The sequence below is a fragment of the Acipenser ruthenus genome, chromosome 8 (assembly GCF_902713425.1).
Source record: "Acipenser ruthenus chromosome 8, fAciRut3.2 maternal haplotype, whole genome shotgun sequence".
In the NCBI taxonomy this organism is placed as follows: domain Eukaryota; kingdom Metazoa; phylum Chordata; class Actinopteri; order Acipenseriformes; family Acipenseridae; genus Acipenser; species Acipenser ruthenus.
The window spans coordinates 17,528,116-17,542,298 of NC_081196.1; the positions used below are offsets into that span (position 1 = coordinate 17,528,116).

Consider the following 14,183-nt stretch of genomic DNA (forward strand, 5'->3'; position numbering starts at 1 on the left):
AATACAATGTCTTCTTCAAGGACAACCATCTTTTCTTTCGGTGGATCTTCAGATCCAGAGAGATAGGAGATTGCAGTGTTCTCATCACTCTAAGAAGAATGACTTATTCGTTGAAAATCCATAAATATCAACATATCAAATATAAAACATTTTATGACTCGAGAAATTAACTGTAGCTAATGCTGTCAAGTCAGTGGATAAACTGTTCTAGGAATAGAATATAACTTCCTGTTTTGGCGTGTGCAAGAAATGTACAGTATTTTGTTGTTGAAATGTGTAATTCAAAAGAGTTGCCTAATAAATGCAGATAATTTGAGAATGAATTGAGGTTGATAACATATCAGTTTGGTACATACCAGTTTGGTAATTTCATAAATTAGTTACTGGAATGTTGGATTCAGTTCTGAATAGGAAGTTGAATTAATTCTTGTGCATTTTGTTATAAAATATGATTGATTAAAATGAGAAACGAGTATTGAAAATACTAATGCAAAGTAGACCACTTTGTGTGACTAACCATAATTTATATTAGTATCTTAGCCATGTAGGCTAATAATGTTGTGGTCGATGTAATCGTTTCACTAAGGAATCAATGAGCTGTATACTATTCACGAATATCTCTAATCAATAGCCTTTCATTTCTGTAATATTAGATTAATTGTGCATCCTTTTTATTCTTAAATAAAGTCTTGTTTTGTATTTCAAACAAGTGTGAATGTTGATTATTGTCGAGGGAATCCAGGTTCTATATGATGCTCAACTCAAATAAGGTATACATGTATATCTCATTTCCTACACTTTGGTGCCACCGATATACCTAACACACTACAAATGTAGGAATCATTGCACTGAAATAATACTAATGTGTTTTGGGTAGGCTACACATTACATTATGTAAAATTTACAGTAGGCCTATACAGTATACAGTGCAGTAGTAAAATCAAATGAATGCCTAGTGCACTTTATTTTTACTTTAGCCCAGGGACACTCAACCCGCTGACCCAACTCGTTTATCCCCTGACTGCGGCCCAGTGTATTAATTCCATTTCACTTATAAATATATTTAGGCTTGCTACTCACAGCACAGCTATACCTTGTAAAGATACAGATCCTACACAAATTAAAAAATGGTCTCAAATAAACCACAGAAAACGCAGCATATACAAATGTATTTCACAGACTTTTATAGCATACATTTACGAGTAAAAAATAATATGCACAGAACAAAACATTAGGTAGTTGAACAGACCTAATTTGCACTTGTTATTTGGAGTCTGAGTTCCACCCATCTCCTGCTTCAGCACAGCTGGACTCAGAGTCACTGGAAGGTAGGGCAGACAGGCCCACTTTGTCCTGCTGCGGAGACTTCAGATATCCATCAGGGTATTGTGCACAATATTCATTAAGTGTTTTCCTCTTGCGCCCCATTTTCAAATCAAACTAGTAACTGTCACCGTATACCTATAGCAAAAGCTTACCTACACCTTAACCTGCTAATTTCAAAGTAGGTGCTTTGAATGACAGGTGCTGTAGGCAGGACCACACCCTGGCTGGGTTGCCAGTCCATCACAGGGTAACTAAGGGGCAATTTAGAGAGGCCAATCCACCTAGCCAGCATGTCTTTGGACTGTGGGAGGAAACTGGAGTACCTGGAGAAAACCCACACGAACACGGGGAGAACATGCAAACTGCACACAGACAGACCCCTGAGGCTGGAATTGAACCCAGGATGCTGGAGCTGTGAGACATATATATATATATATATATATATATATATATATATATATATATATATACAGTATATAATATGTATATTGCAGCTAAGGGTTAAATTAAAAGTTTGGTTGCGCACCTTTGGTTTAGCTTATAGGCTACTGGTAACACAAAATAAATCATGCTGCTACATTGTACACATTGGTGTACAATGCGAATAAAAGATTATTTTAAATTGAAACTAAATAATTTTAGCGGGTTTTAGTACTTAGTAGCCTAGACAATTAACACAAAATAGATCATGGTGCCGCATTGATAAGTTATGATACTTACAGGAGGACAGTCAATTCTCATTAATACGAATTTCAAAAGGACCAGCAACAAATTTTGCATTATACCACTAATTCATATTATCATCAGTAGCCTATGAGCCAAATGTATACTGTCAGTTTTTATTTAAATTAGCCAGGGTGCAATGCTAAATTGTGCACAATTCCAAACCTCCTGCACATTAATAGAATACGTGTGTTTCCTATTCCTATACAGATGCTCAGAATGAGCTGGAGGGGTTAGCTGCACGTGTATGCAGTCTATTGCTCCCAATACGTTGGGGGAAACCAGAAATGTCATGAAAATTTGTTTTCAAGGCTTGTAAGTACACCCTGCTTTTAGGGAAAAATAGGTATTTGGGTGTTAACACAAAAATGCATTGAACATGACTGGCAACACACAAGAAAAGGCAGACTGGGAAATGCCAAAAACAATTGCGACTGTTAAAAACTTACAAATTGATGCAATTATAAGTGTCACAATTGTCGGCAGCTTTCGTACATCTCATTATAATATTTGAGAGCCCTCATTTCCACCCCACCCCATTTTTGTGAATTTATGCAGGAACGCCCATAATTACATATTCATCTGAGACTGAACTGCAAAAAATAAACTGCAGCAGCGAAGCATTCCCTAAAAAGCCGCAAACAGCATTGCACTTGTTAAGTACATTTTACCCTGGACTTCCAAATCGTTTACAATGGCTTTGCGACTATTGTGACAGCCGCAACACTTTAGTACACCTACCCCTGAGAATCAAAGCCATGTCTTTTACATTTGCGCTATTTTTGCTAATCAAGTGCAAAGAGAAATAAAACTACTTAATTATAACATATTTTCCTGAAATTACTGTAAACAACTGTATTGTTTTATTCCATTACTATTGTTTTATTCCGCTCATAAAATGTTTTCTTTGCACTTCAAGGTAGAGAAAGTGGACTTACAATTTCAAATGTGCACATTATACAATGCTCAAAAATTGTAAACATGTGTAACATGTTTTATCAAAACATGTTACACATTTTATATGTTATGCAAGACCTGTATTGGGCTCTAGTTATATCACATGCTGAAGGACAAGCAGGGCTATTCAAGGAAGTGGTCTTTGAGGTTCATAATTTTAAATCTTAGCTTGGCAAGGTTAAGCTTATTTCACACGGCTGTTTCTTAAAGGACTGATAACCTAAGACTTTAAATCAAATTTCTTACCTCTTATTAACAACCTTATCACTGACCCTTTTCTGACTTTCAGCAAAGGACGTGATTAGGTAGCATAACTGCTTTGTATTCACACAATAATAATTCTGCATACTGTATCTGCATTAGTACACTGGGAAAGAGCCAAGAGATCTTTAGCACAACTACATTAGGGAAATACGAAATGGATTTCAAAGCTTTATTAATCACTCCTTCAGGTACAATTTGTACCATTGTTTATTGTTTTGTTTATGTATCCCTAGTTTTAATTAGAGTTAGTGGGTCCTGTTCAGATCATGAGTTATTTTTGAGTGTGATAAAGGTTGATATTCAAATGCTGAAAATGTTTATATCTGTTTTTTTGGTTTCTTTAACAACTGACTAGAAGGATGGATTTTAGTATAGTCATTTCCATATAATTGGTATGGATTTTAGTATAGTCATTTCCATATAATTGGTATGGATTTTAGTATAGTCATTTCCATATAATTGGTATGGATTTTAGTATAGTCATTTCCATATAATTGGTATGGTTCTGGCATTAGAGGCTCCATTTAAACCACCCTGATGTTTACCAATAAATAATAATATTCTGTAGAAAATCCTTTTCACAGTAACTTGGTCACACAAATTCAGTGGGTCGCTGTCGTTTTATTTGAATGTAGGTCTGTTAGTGATCTTGTTATTATAGCAAACATCAAAGGATAGCTTTACAGAAAACAACAGCAATGATGTGATCAGACGCAGCCATTTCATATTGCGTTCTATTCTGTACATACTGTTGATAAACATCATCATCCACTATTTTGTCATACTGATTCTTTCATTTTGAATACATAGCTGTGGCGGGGGATGTTTGTGACTTACGTACTTGTTTAATATAGCTATAGCTGTCACTGTATCCTGCTATTGGCTCACTATATGCTTCCTTCAGTTCCAAGCTCAAGTACAGTATATAAAATAAACATGACGGGGTGTTCTCAATATCCTTCTTTGAGCATCACACAACAACTAAAATGAACACGTCTGATCTTATCTTTTGTATTTGACGGATTTGCTACTGAGTAGTTTAGAGCTCTTGTAGTTTGTTAAATTATGCAAACCACCAGGATGCATTTACATAAAGACCACTATATAAATGAAAGTTGTATGGTCATTGGTAACTAGTCAGTCAGCAGCCTTTCATGTTAAGCAGCTATGTTTACTTGTCTTTGTCCAGCTTTATAGTACAGCTGATAAGCTCATATATAAAAGGTATTGTGCATTTTATGATAAAAGCATGACATTTCCCACTGTTTGTACATACCCTAAGGTTTGTTTTCAGACCTCTGACGACCATGATAATGATAATTTGCTATTTTAACACCATGTGTCATAACAACATGATAGATTACATAAGATTTATGTACAGTTCTGTGTCTTGGAACACTATTTTCATATGTGAAATCACCTCTGTTGACCTTGAGAGGTCAATGACCTCGCTCAGGGCTCAAATGTGCTGTCCAATTGGGAAGTTGTAATGAATGCCACACATAAACCATTTTATTATAAATGTGGTGTCTACATGTACATTAGATGCAGATACTTATTAGATGCAGAGAGTTGAGGAACTGGTAGGTCTGGGTAATGATCTGAGTACTAGCTTAGTGCTAAACATTCTCCAGAACAGGAGCAGGGGGCAGTACACTTGAGGGCAGCCTTGACACATTTGTATTGCCCAGTGCATCCCTTCCTACACCCACAGTGAATGAGTTCATAGCATGACTGTGATGCTTCTGGAAGGGTGGTCCACAGTGGTTGCCACCCTGTGGTGTCCTTCCTCCAGCCCCAATCTGACAGGCTTGGAAGCTCAGGGTCAGGAGTTAGGGCCTGTTTCCAGCAGTTGGCTTGGTAGCTAGCCCGTTTGATGTGCTGCTTGAGTGCTGCCTGTGTTGGTGGTATGTTCTCCAGGCTCCTTGACTTCTGCATGAACAGTTGCTTCCTGGCTCCATTGACCTTCATGGTGTCACTTGTGCGGTCAGAGAGCAACACCACAAACCACTCCAGTACTGACATGGTTGAGTCACTGATGTCACTTTGTATGAGTAGGAGGTCTTCGAATGCCTCGGTAGCCTCTGGGAAACCATTCCATGTGTCCCAGTCTTCTTGCATCTCCCCCAAACGGAGAGACAGTGTCACACCCTGTGAATGCATGGAAGACAGGGAGAGTGGCACAAATCCTGGGATCCATCACAGCAGCCAGTTCATGGACAGCTATATACCGGAAATTTGATCCAGTACCAAGCGCCACCCACAGATCGTCAGGCTTGGTCTGGTTGAACGTGGCAATTGCCAGCACCACAAGTCAGTATCTACTGTGTGCACATATGCTTTCCTGCACCCTTTCTGTACAGCATCTGACACATGTAGGAGGAGGCGGGTGTCCGCTTCCTCGTGGGAGCAGGGGGCCAGGTTTGTCACATCGCTTCTCCGTTCAAGTGTAAAAAGAACAAAAAAAATGTAAGGATGTTGGGATAAAAAATATTTAAGAAAAAACAGAAGTAAAGGTTTTTGCAGGATTTAGGAAGTATTTAAAACATTAAAAAGACTATAGAGCAGTGTCTTTCTTTACATATAATATAAAACCATACAAGGTAAACAATATGCTGGGTTTTGTGCTTTATTTTTTCAGTATCATTTTATACACCAATATCATTTCCACGTAAATGGTCTTGTAGTTTAAAATTTACAATCGGAAATGTTAAGAATAAACTAAAAACAAAAGGAGGGGAGACACTGAAGTGAACATGGCATTAAAGCTAGTTAAGGGTAGGAAAGTGGATTTTAAACTTAGTTACTACCCCTCTAAGCCAGGATCACAATTTAATTAAATGGTTTCCTCGAGTATACTGCAGCTGCTTAAGCACTTGCTGGCTATCTTTCACAATAGAGACAGAGCTTGGTCTTGTAACTCTTAACTGTAATCTCATTAGGCTCTGATGGATTTACTAAAAAGAGATTGCAGTCTTACAGCCATCAACAGTTCAATACACATAAATTGCTGTTTTAACTGCGTTTGTCTTTGTACACTGTGTTAAACCGACTAACTGCATGTTAATTATTATTAGAATAGCTTAAAGGTAGAATTGAACAGCTTAACAAAATTTCTCATCCATGTGTCTTTCGGTTATTTGGCTTCCCGTTGTCTTTTTTCTGTTTTTCATGAGATCATTTCAAGTTGCCTCAGTCCAACTGCAATCTTCAGACCGGTATTATACTCAATGTCACAATATGAATGTTTGAACTTTGCCTGTTTGGAAAATTGTCACTTACCACTTCTTCACTGACTAAAAATGGGCACACACTCTGGACTATTTTAAGTTGAGCTGATCCTTTTTGTTACATTGCTTTTTTTGTAATGCGACTGATCCTTTTATCCCAACTTGGCAGTAAACATACATGTAAAATGTTTGGTCAGATACAATTTCACACTAATATACAATTTTTAGTGTGTGTATACTCTATAGTATTACTCTATCTTCATTGTACTCTTATCAGGAAGAAAATCTTCATATTGCTTTCCAATTTGGCTTATAAAAACCGTCCTATATATTTAAAATCTGTTTTAAAACTGTATGAAACACTGACATGTGCCAGAAATAGAAATGGATTAACAAACCAATGACGCTATGAATGCCTTTGACCACGACAGTTGTGTAAGATCAGTGTAAAATCACAGGACATATACTCCAATGTTTCTTCCCATCAAAAGTTGCATATATACTGGAATGTAACTTACCCATATAATATATTTTAAAGTATTAAAAGTGCCCACTTTTAATACTGTGAGTAAATGTTCAGTTAGATGTTAAGACCTTTCCTTTTATAATCTCTACAGTTTGTTATCCCATTAAAAAGCTATTTTTATTTAGCCTCTTGCCGTATCTAACCATAAGAGGTTTAACAATCTGTACCAGTTGTTAAGTTATAGTCTAATGGGTCCAGAGCAGCTCTCAGGAGGAAGCGGTCCACATCTGATTCTTCAGTGAGAAGTTGAGTCAGGAAGCTAAGTGAGCAATGGGTGCTGATAATTCTACAACTGAAGATATGATGGCCGTGGATATCCACTATTGGTATAATAAGTTTATGCGCGACTCTCCATCTGGTCTTATAACCTTGTATGAACTTAAAGCAATCCTCGGTCTTCAGGGACTGAATGAAGAAGCAAATGGATATATTGAACAAGTATTTGCAACATTTGACATGAATAAGGTAAGAAAGTTGTAGCACCATTTTTCTTACCAATGATTTCCAATGTTTCTGTAGTATGGGATAATACAAAAGCACAAGGGCAGCTGTAATGGTAAAGCATGGGGCATTGGTAGAATAGTCCCCTAGACTTTTACAGAGCACAGTATATTGACTCAGTAATGGTAAATACAACAATATACATTGGTATTCTGTTGCAATACTATGCCATGGTGTGTGTTGCTGTATGGAGACCACTGTAATATTTGTTCCAATTTCATTCTGTTGCCATTTGTTTAACAGTGTAATGTGTTATTGCTTCTGATTTAATTGGGATAATAGATTATAATTATTATGGTATCACAGTGGCATTCCTCAAACTTTTCTATCAGGGAATGGTGATAAAAACACTGCTTTAACACTAGAAATAAACATTTTAGGTGTACTTAAATTAACATTACTTATGATGTGTGATTGTACAATATGCCATGTTCTCCAATGTACAGTACTGTGCACATTTATTACAACACCCCATTGCTTCTGTTGTTTTGATTGGATGTGTATATGAAAATTGTCAAAATAGGCAAATTAGTCTAATTGAATTGATGACTTTAATAGGCCACACCTGCAATTAATTTAAGATAGGAAGAGGGAAACAGCCAGGCAAGATGCATGATTGTACCCGAATACTGTATCAGTACCTCAATCACATAATGCCAACATATATCACACCCTGTGGCAAAGATGTAAAGGTATGTTACAAAACACTACAACTTTAGAGCATTCATTCATTCAGGAGTCTGTTTACTTCCTCCCACACTATACCAGCCTTAAAGTCATCGCCCTAAAGTACTGTAGGCCAGTGCCTTAACTGTATCCACCCTACCTCCCACTTCACTTTTACAATGCTCAACTCTGAGTGGAGCTTACCAGTATAACTAGGCACATTTGAGATTAAAGGCGTATTAAAAACAAAACAATAACAACATAAAAACACAAACACACTGCTGTTGCTATGGACCCTTAGTAACGTGTTTATCCAAACTGTACAGTGGTGTGTTATCACAGGATAACATGATTTTGAATGCCATGAAAGCAAATGGTAGAGCACTTGTTATATCATTCTTGATAATATTCCATTGAATGTGTTGATGACATGCAGCACTAGCTTGGCTGTGGACTGTGTACATTGCTGGTAAAAGAAGTGTTAGGAAAGAACACTGGCCTTCTTGCCTGTTGTCACTCAAATAGGGGTTAAGTAATCCAATATTCTCAGTTAAGCCAGGACATGCTTATAGTCACAAGTAGCGAACAGAAGGCACTTAAAAAAGGTCTGAGTACAGCAGACTACATCATCCACTGAAAATAAAATAAAATAAAATGGAACTTGTAACTCGCTGCAGTGTATGAGTTTCAAAAATGGTGAAACAGAGAGAGAGAGACCCAGAGACTGTACGTGTTAGTTTGGACTGCCTGTAAGTATGAAGATATCTGTTCTTTTATAAAAAATAAAAAAAACTATCCAGCTTCAATAATGCTGCTTTATAATTATGTAAATACTGGCTTGTTGAGCATTTATGTGCTAAATAAAGGTTGAGTTTAGATTCAAAAACCTAATTTTTCTCTGCTACCTGTATGAGAAAGACACCCTTCTAATTTGACTTCAGATTGTAGCGTGCACGGGGCAGGGGTCAGGGCTGGTAGGTGACACAATCTAAAACATTCTAATGCAAGGGAGCCGGCTCTTTTGTACAGCGGTATCGGCACTATGCTTAAGAGCAGGAGTTCCCCGGGTTCGCGTCCCACCTCCGCCTGTGGGAACCCCATGCCTGCAGGAAACACAGTTCGCCACAATATCTTGCTCCATTTTTAAAAAATGTATATTTAGTCTTTTTGTTTTAGGATGGATACATAGACTTTATGGAATACGTTGCTGCACTAAGCTTGATCTTAAAAGGAAAAATCGACCAGAAGTTGAAGTGGTATTTCAAATTATATGATGCTGATGGAAATGGAAAGATTGACAGAGAAGAATTGCTTAGCATATTTAAGGTAAGTTGGTAAGCATTTATTTTCAATTACACTATGTCAAACTCAATTTTGAGCAAATCTCAATAATGTCTTCTCCACAGTTTAGAATGCCCAATTATGCCCCTCACTCCAGTAAACCCCATAACAGCTCAGGAGAACTGAACGTCAGTAGGCATCCTCCGAACCCACCACCAATCCTCTTTACACCCAAGAGCAGATTTCAGTATGCTACCGGCCCCTGGAGGACAATGCTTTGACTTCACCAGATGCCTGGCCAGTAGGGGCCACTGTTGCATGGTGAGGAACCCCCTAACACACAGGAGCACCTGAGCCAACATGACTCTCCCAGTGGGATCCCCAGCGAAGACTGCCAGGCCAGTTTGGGCCACTGTAGCATGGTGAGAACGCGAAGCTGTGCTCCCCTGACGGTACGTCTCACCCTGAGCACCACACACCTGTACCTTTACCAGGTTAGACACTCAGGGATACAGGCTCTAATTTTTAAAATATTCAAGACTGCAAAACATTGTTGACATACCATCAAACATGGGGAACAGCACATAAGACAATTTGTGTGTGAGTAATATTCTGCAATCACCCTAGAATAGCATCTTTCTGCTCTGCCAATGGAACCCACCTCTTTTGACATAGCATTCAACCCTCAGATACAAGTTAAATATAAAGTAAAGGATGCTAGTGTACCTTTCCAGCAGTTCTTTAGAGTGATGCTCAATAGGGTAATACTCTGACCCCTGGTGGTTACTGTGCTTTCAGAATTGTGGTACACTCTGTTAGCAGTCTTTCTGTATGGTGTATTATAACACTGAAGCACCTTCCCGTTTTTCGAAAATGACAATTTTAATGAAAGTAAGTAAATCCAGTAGCATGCTGTTTTTTTTTCTGCTGGATTAAATAGAAGGAAGCAATATTATTGAGTGTACTTTCTTGTTATTTTAACATCATTGTATAACATTGTATAACACAGAGCCAGATTTCAAACTATATCCCTTATTAAAGTATCCCACAGTAAAAGCATAGCAAAGTGTAATAAAGCAACGTGAAAGCATGGCAAAGCATAGGTAAGCATTGCAGAGTAGTATGGTAAAGCATATTAAAAAAAAATAACAAAACATGGTAACTATAGTAAATGCATAGAAACCCATGGTACAACTACAAAATGACTGCAAAAATGTTGTTACATTTGTATATGCTTTTTATAAGGGATGTTACAGTTTGGGTTTCTACCATATCTATGATTTCTGTTTTAGGCAGTACAAGCTATCAATAGGCATACTGACATGTCGCCAGAAGAGATCACAGCCTTGGTATTTGATACGATAGACAAAAATGGAGATGGTAAGAAGCAGTTGTAACATTTATAATGCTATAAGCACTGATCAAATATCCTATGCTGGAATATTACTCTCTTTGTATTATTAACATGTTTAGTTTATTTTTGCAATATTACTTCATTCTTTTTTGTGCTTTTCATTTACACATAAGCGCAAATAAATCTCACGTGTCTTAACAAGCGGCATCTTCATATTCAATATACACTACTGAAGCACCTTGGTATTGTAACAATCTGTGCATTTGTGTTGTACTGTAATTCCTGTACTGTAATTGTGTTCCCTTCCCGCTCTGTATTTCCTGCAGCTTGTTTTGTTTACCTCTGTCTGTGTCTGTGTGATCCTGGCCTGCGTGTGCGCATGTTCTGTGTCTCCCCTGTGATTGGTCCTGTCTCGTTAGCCACTGTGTTCGCATGTGTTCCGTGTGTTCCCATTGGCCCGAAGTGTGCAGCTGAGGACCAATGGAATGTGTAAGCTCCGGTACCCTAAAGGGGCGGAGCTAAAGTTATAAAAACAGACGCTGCGCTACAATTCTGTGTGTTGTTGTTGTTCGGGTTGCCCTGGTTCCTGTGTTCCTGTGTGTAAAGTTGTATGCTGTGAAGTGGACAGAGTAGTGACTCAGGCTTGGGTGCTGAGAGAGCGTCCAGAAAAGAAAATAAATAGAGTTTTTGGAACCAGGAACAAAGCGTGTTTTCTGCCTCAAGCAGGAGCAGTTAGGAGATAAGAGAGATGGAGCATTGGACACTGACTGGCGGTGGACTGAAGGACCTCATTAGCATTGAAGACCAAGGCTGGTGCCATGCCTTCGGGGAGTTCGGGCACAAGGTGGTATGCTGCCCCTTCCAGGAGGAAGAGGAGGTACTGACTGCCCCGAAGAACCAGTGGAGCCGCTGGAATCCCTACTCGTCACGTATCCGGTGGGATGGTGGATGGGAGGACCTCTTCAGGGAGGACCAGGGTTGGTGCCTTGTCTGCGGGGAGTTCGGGCACGAAGTGGGGTGCTGCCCCTTTCAGGAAGAAGAGGAGGTACTTCCTGCCCGAAAATAAAACAGGAGGAGGGGCGGCCATTCCCAAAGGCAAGCAAAGGAGCCGGTCAGAGAGGGAGGTACTGTCCGTCCGACTGCCAGATGGAGAGGAGCCACCGCTGCTGCAAGCGCCAGCCCTTTCAAGGGCTCCTGCAAAGGGCATGAGCCCGAAGTATGCGGCTGAGGACCAATGGGATGTGTAAGCTCCAGTAACCTATTAGCATAAAAGGGTGGAGCTAAGGTTATAAAAGGCGCTGTGCCGCCATTTTATGTGTTTTTGTTCTGGTTGCCATGGTTCCTGTGTTTCTGAGTTTCTGTGTGTGAGAAAAAGGTGTGCTGAATAAAGCACTGAAAAGAAACAAATGTCTCTCTCGTTTTCTGCCTCCTGCGAAACAATACAGTATTCTTCCTACGGCACAATTCAGAAGTCAGACTGAAACGGAGGCTTCAAAACACAAACAAACTCTGAAAACCTTTTTCTTCAATGTCGAGGATCTTGGATATTAAAATCTACATTTTATTGTTTACTATAAATCAGACTGCAGCCACTTTAAAGGTCACACTAAGCGAAGTTATAACGTGACCCTGTGACCTTTCAACTCTCAACTACACTTACGTCTGCTATTAAGACAACATGTGAAGTCCTAAATTGTGAGAAATTATTTCTGTTACAGTAACAGACGCCTTACACACAACATTGACTTATGAACTACTATTAAACATAAAATGTGTTGTTTTTTAACTTTATAATGTTGTATGTTCTATGCATGGGATGACATCTAAACACATGTAAGATTGTTGACAAATCCTTAATTGTGATATGTTGATTTCCCATATGTGATTTATAATATCTGTTCTTTTCCTCAGGTGAATTGACATTAGAAGAGTTCATCAGTGGAGCGCAAGAACACCAGATGATCATGGACATAATCAAAAAGACCCTCGACCTTTCAAATGTCCTGAAAGTCATCAAAAGCGGCAGAAGGAACAGTGTTTAATGAACACTCTTTGCAGACCAGGTTACAGGACCGGGCTGAAGAGCTAGGAAAGCTCCATTACTTTGTTTAGGATTCTGTACTTGTAAAAAAAAAAAAAAAAACTCTTAGACACTGTGGCGGAGTGTCCCGCCCCTATATATTTATTTATTATTATTTTTGTTTGTGGCACAGATAAAAATACAAATAATAATAAATAAATATGTAGGGGCGGGACACTCCGCCACAGACACTGTAGGGGAAGAAACCTCTCTAAGATTGCACTGTTTTCCTGTATTGATTATGAATAAATAAATATGCAGGAAAGCTGTTGAAGAAAGAACTAGAACATGGGAATATTCTGTACTGCAATGATACCACATGATAAATGGTGTGGTGTCTGGAATAAAAACCAGGTTGCAAGTGGTTTCTAATGCAGGCTAATGACTGGTGGCTTCTGCAAAATTTCAAAAGCTACTTTCATTTACAAATATAAAAGTTAATCTTGGGTCATATTGTTTGTCACAGCAGCTTATAAAAATCAATATTTTATGTTTTTAGGAATATTATATTTGAACTAAAGCCCAGCAAAGCAGTTGCAACAAGTTTCTAGGTTTTCTTACTTCCATAATTTGAAAAAAAAAACACATCACTTTATCATTTTATCTATATTGAATTCCCTGTCCACAGTTCAAAATGTAGTATTATTCATGACTGCTACACCTGTTTCAGACTTTAAAAGTGGAAATCCAATGTAATTGGGTATTCATTTTTATGCTTAAAAAAAACATATCAAGACATCTCTTAAACTAGTGGGGAAAATAACAAAAGCACAACATTAAATTAGGCGACTGCGAAAATGAAATACTGTAGTATTTAAAAGTACTGTAGGATCGGGATGAACAAGCTCTGTTTGAAATAAAATTAAGGGGACCAGAATTAGGCTCAGGCAAGATATGAAGGTAAAAACAAAAATGGTTTTGTAATTAACAGTTTTTTCTGAGTTTAATTATTAAACAGAATCAGAAAACATCAAGACCTACTTGTGTGTGTGTGTGTGTGTGTTCACATTTACTTTTTCCAAAATACTTGTTTTATTTCTTTTTAGCAATATGGACCTCTATTAATATGGTGCATAACACATTATTTTAAAATAAAATATAGTGCATGATGGGATACTATCGTATTGAGTCCCACAGTCCATTGTGCTGCTAGGAACTGTAACCAAACTATTTTAGTCTCATTAAGCCCGACTAAACAAGAAACAGTACTTGAGTGTGGACACATTGAGCTGGATTAATTAAAACAGTTTTGAGTATGGTTCTCGAGATCGGTTT

General features: G+C 38.2%; 1 protein-coding gene across 1 annotated transcript; it reads left to right on the forward strand.

Annotated features, from left to right (window-relative positions):
- The first annotated feature begins 7,199 nt into the window (after window positions 1–7,199).
- LOC131737740 (guanylyl cyclase-activating protein 1-like) lies at window positions 7,200–13,888 on the forward strand. Its single transcript, XM_059028657.1, has 4 exons — window positions 7,200–7,491; window positions 9,370–9,519; window positions 10,767–10,854; window positions 12,740–13,888. Exons 1-4 carry the CDS (start codon window positions 7,297–7,299, stop codon window positions 12,868–12,870), a joined length of 564 nt encoding a protein of 187 aa, XP_058884640.1. The 5' UTR covers window positions 7,200–7,296; the 3' UTR covers window positions 12,871–13,888.
- Window positions 13,889–14,183: the final 295 nt, after the last annotated feature.

Bases quoted from the DNA above. Each gene is read 5' to 3' on its own strand.
- LOC131737740 (XM_059028657.1), top strand. From the start codon at position 7,297: ATGGGTGCTGATAATTCTACAACTGAAGATATGATGGCCGTGGATATC. The intron at 9,520-10,766 runs GTAAGTTGGTAA...TTTCTGTTTTAG, and splicing joins AATTGCTTAGCATATTTAAG to GCAGTACAAGCTATCAATAG. The intron at 10,855-12,739 runs GTAAGAAGCAGT...TCTTTTCCTCAG, and splicing joins GATAGACAAAAATGGAGATG to GTGAATTGACATTAGAAGAG.